Source organism: Homarus americanus, unplaced genomic scaffold, assembly GCF_018991925.1.
Source record: "Homarus americanus isolate GMGI-L3 unplaced genomic scaffold, GMGI_Hamer_2.0 scaffold57980, whole genome shotgun sequence".
NCBI classification, from domain to species: domain Eukaryota; kingdom Metazoa; phylum Arthropoda; class Malacostraca; order Decapoda; family Nephropidae; genus Homarus; species Homarus americanus.
In genome coordinates, this window is record NW_024716703.1 from 7,201,898 (window position 1) to 7,211,897 (window position 10,000).

Genomic DNA, 10,000 nt, shown 5'->3' on the forward strand with positions numbered 1-10,000 from the left:
ATATAACAGAATTTTAACCGAAAACACTTAAAAAAACGAGTAACATCTCAAGAACAGAAGCTTAGGTAAAGTCTTTTGTTTTCGTCATGTATTTTATCCTATTTTACATTGAAATACATCACGTTTCGGCAAAACTACTACTTATTTCCGAGAATATATTCATTGAGGCGCAGTTTAGGTAAAATATACGTGTGATGTAATAGTTTTTTAACTGAAAACGATTCGAAAAACACGTACCCTCTTTGCCTTGTTCAAGGAGAGGACTGGGAGAAGCTGTTTGGTGCTGCAGACGATGACAAGGAAAATGATTTTGATGGATTTTAATGAAAATATTCAGAAATATGGTATCGTAGTATTTATTCAAGTCAATTAGGATGGAATATTATCGTAATACAACAGTTTTTTAACTGAAAACCATTCGAAAAGCGATTACGGTAACATCTTTTGAACGAAAGAAAGCGAAAGTCATTGTTTTCGTCACGATTTTATCCCACTTTCCACTGTAATACGTACGTCATTTCAGCAAAAATATTACATTTCCGTGAATGCATTATATCAAGCACAGAATGAATAGAATACCATTGTAATATAACAATATTTTAACCAAAAACTATTAAAAAAACGAGTAACTTCTCTTGAACATCGGAAGGTTAGGTAAAATCTTATTGTTTTCGTCATGTATTTTATCCTATTTTACATTAAAATACATCACGTTTCAGCAAAACTACTATTTATTTCCGAGAATTTATTCATTCAGGCACAGTTAAGGTAAAATATAGATGTGATGTAACAGTTTTTTAACTGAAAACGATTAAAAAAACACGTGTACCGTCTAGCTGATACAGCTGGTGGTGCATGATGCGTCGTTGTAAACAAGAGGAGGTTGAAGTAGATTACCGGATATTATATTAAGTGTGAAATATCGAAAAGGTTTTTAATACCAGTATTTTTTGTAGATCAATGAGAACTGTGATACCGTATATTATATGATAAGTTAGCCTGTGCTAAGAACTTCAACATAGACTACTGAAAGCACGTTGTAAGGTAATTTAGCCTATTGTAAGTTGGTGAGCTTCATTTACTGAAGGAACTGCACAACTTTTCATTACAAATTGGTACATATTTTACGTTTCCATTGTTTACTGGCAGTAAATGGTAAATATTTTTCATGTCTGAAGCTAAAAGTTGCTCCTCACCCTTCCCATCATGCACGAGTTCAACCTAACAAAACTATTACGCATGTAAAGGATGACCCCCCAATTTTTTGCCTAAAAATTTAGTCTTAAAAACTCGAACTATACACGAGTATATACGGTATTTAAAATAATCACTATCTTATAAGAATTCTAGCAATGTAAATTATTCTGGCCAAGAAATTTTTATGAAATTTATGAGCTAAAACAAATATCTTCAGTAAATAAACAAATTATACTTCACCCAGACCTTATCTGTCAATCAAAATACCCCACCTGCTCTCTCCCCCTCTTCCCACGCTTGCTGGGTCCCTCCCTCCCTACCCCCACCTTCCCTCCCTACCAGAGAAATGTTTGGGTGAAAACATTAGGCTTACATTTTTAGTAATAAATAATACCTCAGACTAAATTTAGGATAATATAATTGACACTGCTGGATTCCATGCAAGACCAGGATTATTTTTAATATAAACGTCATATATTTTGCACAAAAGATAAAATTTTGGCGCTTTTTAATCAAAATTCTTACATTAGATCTAAAATTTGTACAGTATTACCCCGCCTAACGCGGTTTCACTTAACACGTTTTATCATATACGCGGTGCCTCGCCAGAGCTGAACTTTCACTTAACACGGATTTTTTCCACATATACGCGGTGAGTGTCCGGCTCGAGACGCTATTTTTAGATTTGCCCCACCCGCCACCCTGCCTGACTGCCTGTTTTAGCTCATAAAATTCATACAAATTACCCGGCCAAAATATAATTTACATTGCTGGAATTCTTATAATTTGGTGATCATTTTGAATATAAACATCATATATTTTGCATTAGACATACAAATTTTAGATAAAATGTTTTCTCTTGTAAATATGTTATCTTTTGTGCAAAATATATGACATTTATATTCAAAATATTCCTGGTCTTACAAGGAATCCAGCAATGTCAATTATATTATCCTAACTTTAATCTGAGGTATTATTTAATACAAAATGTTAAAATTTATTTTTTTCACCCACTCTTCTCTTGAAGGGACGATTGGTGGGGGGTGGGGGGTGGGGGGAGGGTTGGGACTGACGCGCGGTTGGAAGAGGGGGGAGGCAAGGTGGGGTACTTTGATTGACAGATAGTGTCCTGAAGAATATTTTTTTTTTTATTAACTGAAGATATTTGTTTTAGCTCATAAAATTCATACAAATTACCCGGCCAGAATATAATTTACATTGCTGGAATTCTTATAATTTGGTGATCATTTTGAATATAAACATCATATATTTTGCATTAGACATACAAATTTTAGATAAAATGTTTTCTCTAGTAAATATGTTATCTTTTGTGCAAAATATATGACATTTATATTCAAAATATTCCTGGTCTTACAAGGAATCCAGCAATGTCAATTATATTATCCTAACTTTAATCTGAGGTATTATTTAATACAAAATGTTAAAATTAATTTTTTTCACCCACTCTTCTCTTGAAGGGACGATTGGTGGGGGGTGGGGGGAGGGTTGGGACTGACCGCAGCACGGTTGGAAGAGGGGGGATGCAAGGTGGGGTACTTTGATTGACAGATAGTGTCCAAGAATATTTTTTTTTTTTATTAACTGAAGATATTTGTTTTAGCTCATAAAATTCATACAAATTACCCGGCCAGAATATAATTTACATTGCTGGAATTCTTATAATTTGGTGATCATTTTGAATATAAACATCATATATTTTGCATTAGACATACAAATTTTAGATAAAAATGTTTTTCTAGTAAATATGTTATCTTTTGTGCAAAATATATGACATTTATATTCAAAATATTCCTGGTCTTACAAGGAATCCAGCAATGTCAATTATATTATCCTAACTTTAATCTGAGGTATTATTTAATACAAAATGTTAAAATTTATTTTTTTCACCCACTCTCTTGAAGGGACGACAGGGGGGGGGAGGGTTGGGACTGACCGTGCAGTTGGAAGAGGGGGGAGGCAAGGTGGGGTACTTTGATTGACAGATAGTGTTGTGAAGAATATTTTTTTTTTTATTAACTGAAGATATTTGTTTTAGCTCATAAAATTCATACAAATTACCCGGCCAGAATATAATTTACATTGCTGGAATTCTTATAATTTGGTGATCATTTTGAATATAAACATCATATATTTTGCATTAGACATACAAATTTTAGATAAAATGTTTTCTCTAGTAAATATGTTATCTTTTGTGCAAAATATATGACATTTATATTCAAAATATTCCTGGTCTTACAAGGAATCCAGCAATGTCAATTGTATTATCCTAACTTTAGTTTGAGGTATTATTTATTAAAATTTAGTGGTTTTCCCCCAAAAATTTCTCAGAGAGGGAAGAGCCAGCAGTGTAGTGTGAGAAGGGGGAGGGAGTTGAGTCCATTATTTGAATGGACATTAACTTGGCGACTGTATTTCTCTATTTCTCTTAAGTATTAATTGTGTGCATGTACCATCATAAAATTAAGATGTTATTTTTACTACAACATAGTTATGTGTCTTCAAAAAGTGGAGTTTGGGGGTCGGGCTGGTTTCTATTGGAATTAATCCCATATGTTCTGTTGTTCACTTAGCGCGGATTTCACTTAACATGGGACCCTCTGGGTTCTATTGACCGCGTTAAGTGGGGTACAACTGTATGTCTAATGCAAATTCCATGATGTTTATATTTAAAATAACCACAATCTTATAAGCATTCCAGCAATGTAAATTATATTCTGGTTGGGTAATTTGTATGAATTTTAGCTAAAACAAATATCTTCAGTAAATAAACAAATTATACTTCACCCACGTAAATGACCAAATTTACCGCGTAATTACAATATTTCATTCTGGCAAGGCACCGCGTAAATCCAGACTCAACTGTAAAGGATAAAAATTATTTTTGTTAAAGTTGATTTTTCTCGTTTTACTCCGCATTGGGGGTATGGCCGGCAGCACCCTAGCCCGGGGCATAAGGGTTAATTTTCCACAAACAGTATTACATGAGAGTAAATGAGGAGAAATTGAACAATTTGACATTCTGCTCACTTCAGGAAGAAAAATCATGATTGACATTGATCATTTACATGCTATCTGATCTGAAATCTTGCTGAGAACAAAACTCCTCCCATGTTTTAATAAATGTAGACCAAAAACTTGATAGTTAAATGCATAAGTCTGCTTGGCGTATTGCCTGGCTATGAATCTGTTCACAGACAGGCAGAAACTATTACAGGCATGTAAAATGAAAAAAAATGGCAGAAATTGTGATGATACAAATGATGAAATTAGATTTGTCACCACTGTTTAATCTCATAATTCATTATGAGAAAATCTAACTATAAATACATCAATCAGTTTATTACACATTAACTCACCTTTCCATTTTTCACTCCTTCCACGGAAACTGTAATCTTGTCGCCTTCTTTAGAGGCACTCATAACCTTAGTACCAAGTTTGAATTTAATGCCTTGCTTAGTGAGGATTCGTTGGAAATTCTTTGAGATTTCACCATCAATTCCCAAGCCACCAATTGATCCAAGAAATTCCACAGCAGTCACTTGAGCACCCAGACGAGACCACACTGATCCCTAAAATTAAAGACCATAAAGTACTGATAATATAAAGGTAGGAATAGCTACACAATCAAATATGTTAACAAGTTTATCATTACTATAGAAAACACACATACACACACATGTATGCATGCATTTTGTATATCACATAACTTTCATAAACTCAAATCCTTTGTTTCAATAATCTTTAGTCTTTGGCAAAGGAAGCCTTGGTAAGTAGATTTGACAATGGCACTAATCTAAACTCTTCCTGCACATTTTAATTTGAAAAAAAAAAATCAACTTTCATATGGCAATTAAAAGGTACAGAAAGGAAGGGTGACGAATATAGAAATCATTCCTACTCAAAAATTCCACATACACAGGGAAAATTTTACCTACCAGTTCCAGACCAATTACTCCAGCACCGATAAGAATCATTTTTTCTGGGACCTTTTTCAGCTTTAAGGCGCCAGTTGAAGAGACAACCACATCTTCATCAACATCAATGCCAGGGAATGGAGTAACTTCTGATCCAGTGGCAATGAGTATATTCTTAGTTTTGACAATATCACTTGTGCCATCTTCTTTAAGTACAGACACTTCATTAGGACTGATTATCTTACCATGACCCTGAATGAGAAAAAATAAAACATCAGCATCAGCTTAAAACTAGTCTAGTACTAAGCTTGTGCTCCATCTGACTGGTAGCACTTCAAGTATTTCAAAATTATCATGGAATTCTATCTACTGTATTTAAATCTTTTCACTCCCCATTTACATTAGAACATCAACTATCTAAAGCTAAGACTCATAGCACATCTTGATTTTTTTTACATTAGTTGGACTCTTATCCCACGCACGCACGCGCACACACACAAAAGAAGAAACACAGAACAGGTCTCACCCAGCGCAGCTTAGTATGTCTAATTTCACTTTAATAGTGATGGCTTATTGAACCAATCTTAACCCTTAGGCCCCGGGTGACGTTCCAGAATGTCCGACCAACGCGCCCCGGGTGATGTTCCAGAACGTCCGCCTATTCCCGCCACTGCTTAAATGCTCAGCATGGGTATCAGATTCCAGTGTGACTATTTGCCAGTCACACCACATGCCAGGCCACAGGGAAGCTTCCTGAACATAATTACCTACTTTTGTTTGTTTCATTTTCATTGTCTATTTTATCATGTTGCATCAAAGTAATATTGCTAAAAGTAGTGTAGTTGTATTGTAGTGTAGTATTACTGTAAAATAAAGTTATGATTATGTTATAAATGTATTTATTTGTGGAATTATTGTTCTTTTATGCATTAATTGCTCTACCAAGCACAAAGACAACCAGGCAGACTGGCAACCGACTGGTGAGTGTTGCCAAGCACTTTATGAAAAATTATGTAGATAAAATATTCTAAATGAATTATTTATAGCAAATAATTATTAAGATCAGTATATATATGCATTACTGGCCACCTCAGATACAAAGGCGAGCTAAAAATAGCTGCTAAGTGCATAAGGACCACGAGAGTCAGCTGTCAAACCAACACTGTCTCCTTATCTCCTCCCTCCCTCAGCGCAGCCAGGAAAGTTTCTAGAGGGTCAATATATAGATTTTTCTTACTTATTTTTTATTGTTTTATCATTTAAAAGGATAAAAATTATTTTTAGAAAAGTTGATTTTTCTCGATTTATCCCCGCATGGTAGGGGAGGGGGAGAGGGTACTGCCAGCGGCACTCTAACCCGGGGATTAAGGGTTAAAGGACCCAGGATATAACATTTACCCACATTTCCCACGCATTTGTGCTGATTTCTCGTGCATCACAGTGATTTCATTTATTCATAACAGTGTTGTGAGAGTTTTGAATCATGCCTTGTGTTGCTGGCAAGGGTGGAGGGGTGGGAAAACATAAAAAGTACAAGGAGATTGCACCATGTGGTGATAGTGTGGTGTCTTAGCATGCTTATCAGAATGCAAAATTTACACCACTATTACCTAGCAAAATGTTAATTTTTTTTCACAACTTTTCTTCTATAACTACTTTTTCCTAAATATGTATGCTTTATACCTGCATGTTATTTTTTTTGCGAAATCAGTTATTTTGCAAAATTCTTGCCATGCATATTGGTAATTTTGCTAAATAACTTACAGACAGACAACCTAAAAAGGTTGGGTTAGGATGGCTCGTGTAGATTGATACATAGTTAAGTGGCCCTGTTCTTTTTTTTAACTTTGGTTAGCCTGTTTGGAAGTTATTTTGCAAAATTACCAATATGCATGCCAGGAATTTTGCAAAAAAACCGATTTTACAAAAAAAAAAGTAACATATAATAAAATAAGGTTCATATTGGAATCACATTAAACAACAAAGGTATATAGTGATTTACAAACAATTCCAATCAGCGTAAAAAAAAATTTGGTTTTCTATTCTCCAATCTTTTTATCTCAAATAGTAAGCTTGCTATGACTCATTGCATACAATTATCTCTAATGTTGTGCAGTCAAGTGCAGTGAGGTGAGTAACAGGCCAGACCCCGAACTCACGGGAGAGCGCCTACCCAAACCCAAGAGTGTTAAGATACCTGTGTTAGCACCTCAGCATCTTCTGATATATGTGTGTGTGTGTGTGTGTGTGTGTGTGTGTGTGTGTGTGTGTGTGTGTAATAATAATTAACGGTTTATTGAAAGAGCTTGGCAGCCAGAAGGCTGAAAATATACAGTTACATATTTGGGGAATGGGTTACGCATTACAAATAATATACAAGTAACATAAGTGACACAAATAAGACATATAATAATTAGATGGGGAAAAGCTCAAACTACAGTTCATTTCAACATAGTGACAGTGTAAGGAGTAGTGTTTACTGGGAGTGAATACACTGATTTATTACAAGTTATTGATAATTTTTACAATGGTTGGGACTGGGCTGTTCTTATAGCGATCAGTTCGTGCACGTATGGGCTGGATGCGGTTGTGGTGTCGAACAGCAATTCTCGGACAAGGGATCTCAGGTGGTAGTAGGAGCCGGTGTCGGGGATGGTGTAGAAGCTTCTTACCAAATTTGCAGATGAGGTCGTGGTGATGGTCAGTGAGAGTCGAAAGGGTCAGTGTGTTGAGCGCTTCTTGATATGTGGAGTAGGAAGGGGAGAGAATAATCTTGCATGCCCTCTTTTGCACTTTTTCTAGGTGTTTACGTTGTGTGGCATTTAGGGAGGAAGACCGGGTGGGGGAGGCATAGGTGAGCTTGGGAAGTATGAATGTTGTGTAAACACTGAGGAGCTCGTGTGCAGGAACCCGGTGGACTTGAGTCAAGGAGGAGGTGGAGACGAAACTGAGGATTTGACAACTTCACCGGGACGGGTGGGTTTCCAAATTAGTTTGTTGTCTACAGACGCCGAGGAGCCAGGAATCTACAACCTGGAGGTGCAAGTTCGGACCTATAGAGTAATGGAAGGAGGTGGGACACGTCGGAGGAGAGGTTGATGTATAACCATGGTCTTGGCATGTTGATGGTGACATGGTTGTTGGTGGCTCAGTTTTGGAGACTGTTCAACAAATCCCCAGAAGGGCGGCAGAGTTGGGAGCAGAGCTGACGCGATCCCAATGGTGAGCCGTCGATATTTCAGCGAGCAGGGGTTTTCTTAGGGTACTGGGCTGATATATAAGGAAGCAGGAGTGGTCCCATCTTGGTGCCTTGGGGGACGCCACAGGTGAGTGACTGAAAGGTGGAGACAGCCCCTCGGAAGCGTACAGCTTGGCGTCGGTCACTGAGGAAGTCTGTAAGCCATGGTGTGAGATTTCTCCGAAGCCCGAGGTCAATAGCTTTGTTTATGATTATATTGTGGTCGACTAGGTCGAACGCTTTAGTGAAATCAACGAAGGCGACAGCTACAGACGTTTTTCGTTTCTCGAGATGGCGGTATATGTAATCGAGAAAGCTGACAAGACAGTGAGTGGTGGAGGAAGTTTTCATGTTGCCAAATTGCTGAGGGTCTACGACTCCTGCAATATCAGCATAAGCCCTGTCAAACACAAAACTTTCACAGATTAGGCTGGGTATTGGGGTGATTGCAATAGGTCGTAGCTGGTTTAAGGATTGTGGGCTGGTTGACTTGGGCACTGGTGATACATAAGAGGTCTTCCAGTCAGCTGGGCATCTGGCTTGACTGAGAGAAGCATTGATGATGGAGCAGAGGGGTTTAGCAAGCTCCGGGGAGAACTCCTTGAACAGTTTCATTGGTAACTCAATTGGGGTGGTAGAGCGTTTTAATTTTAGTTTGTCCAGGCGTTTTGCTACGTCAAATTCTTCTACTAAGTCAGTGGGAAGGGGGGCTGGTAGGTAAGCAGGGAGAGTGGTTGTGTCAAGCCGTGGGAGCGTCTGGCATATAGTAGCGAAATGGTTATTTGTTTGCTCAGCTGCGTCAACATTAGTGAGATGGCTGAGGAAGGGGAGGGGATGTGTCATATTGTTTAGTCCACAGAGTTCTTTAAGCTTACCATACCATTGACTGATGTTGGTCTGCTTCAGGTGTTGTAATTTGGTTGGGTAGTGGGACTTCTTTGCAGTGCGTATTTCGCGGATGACTCTGTTGCGAAGTGACCTGTAGCAGATGTGGTCATTGAGATGAAAGGCTCTGTCTCTCTGTTGCATAAGTCTTTTGATCCGAGGTGTGATCCAGGGCAAGTCAGCTGGGTGAGATCTGATGGACTTCTCGGGGAAGAAGTGGTGGTGAGCTTCCGTGGTGGTGTTGGTATAATTTATCCATTTGGTTTCCACGTCATCCACGCTAAGTACTTCAGTCCAGGGATGGTGAACTATCCACTGCCCGAAGAGGCGCACTGTAGAGTCAGTAATCGGCCTGTAGGTCCTGATGTAGGGTCTCTGTACTTGAGTGGGAGTGGCAGCTGGGGACCAGAGCACTGATAAGTGTGTGCTACACCCGATAGGAGGCATTGGTTGAGGTGGTTGGTACTGGTCCGCTAAGTCAGTTAAGATAAGGTCAAGGGTATTTTGACCGTGTGTGGGGAAGGTCACAACTTGTGATAGTGATAGTTGGTCCTGGATATCAGTGGTGTCAATTTCATTTAAATCCCCACATAATACTAACTTGGCACATGGGTACCTAACTCTGAGGTGGTCTGAGGTGGTGATGAGATGATTGATGAGAGTGTCTCTGGTGGGTGATCGAGGCGGATGGTATGCTACACAGATTATGATGGGGGCAGTGTTGCGTGGGTGTGCCCGCAGCACG

The 10,000-nt window shown here is 38.2% G+C and overlaps 1 protein-coding gene across 1 annotated transcript in view; it reads right to left on the reverse strand.

Annotated features, from left to right (window-relative positions):
- The window catches only part of LOC121858271 (dihydrolipoyl dehydrogenase, mitochondrial-like), a 125,926-nt gene that overhangs the window by 27,174 nt on the left and 88,752 nt on the right, over positions 1-10,000 (reverse strand). The window contains exons 5-6 of the mRNA XM_042354581.1: positions 5,154-5,384; positions 4,575-4,787 (exon numbers count right to left, since the gene is read on the reverse strand). Of these exons, the coding sequence (XP_042210515.1) occupies positions 4,575-4,787; positions 5,154-5,384 (444 nt within the window). The remainder of the gene's footprint in view (positions 1-4,574; positions 4,788-5,153; positions 5,385-10,000) is intronic.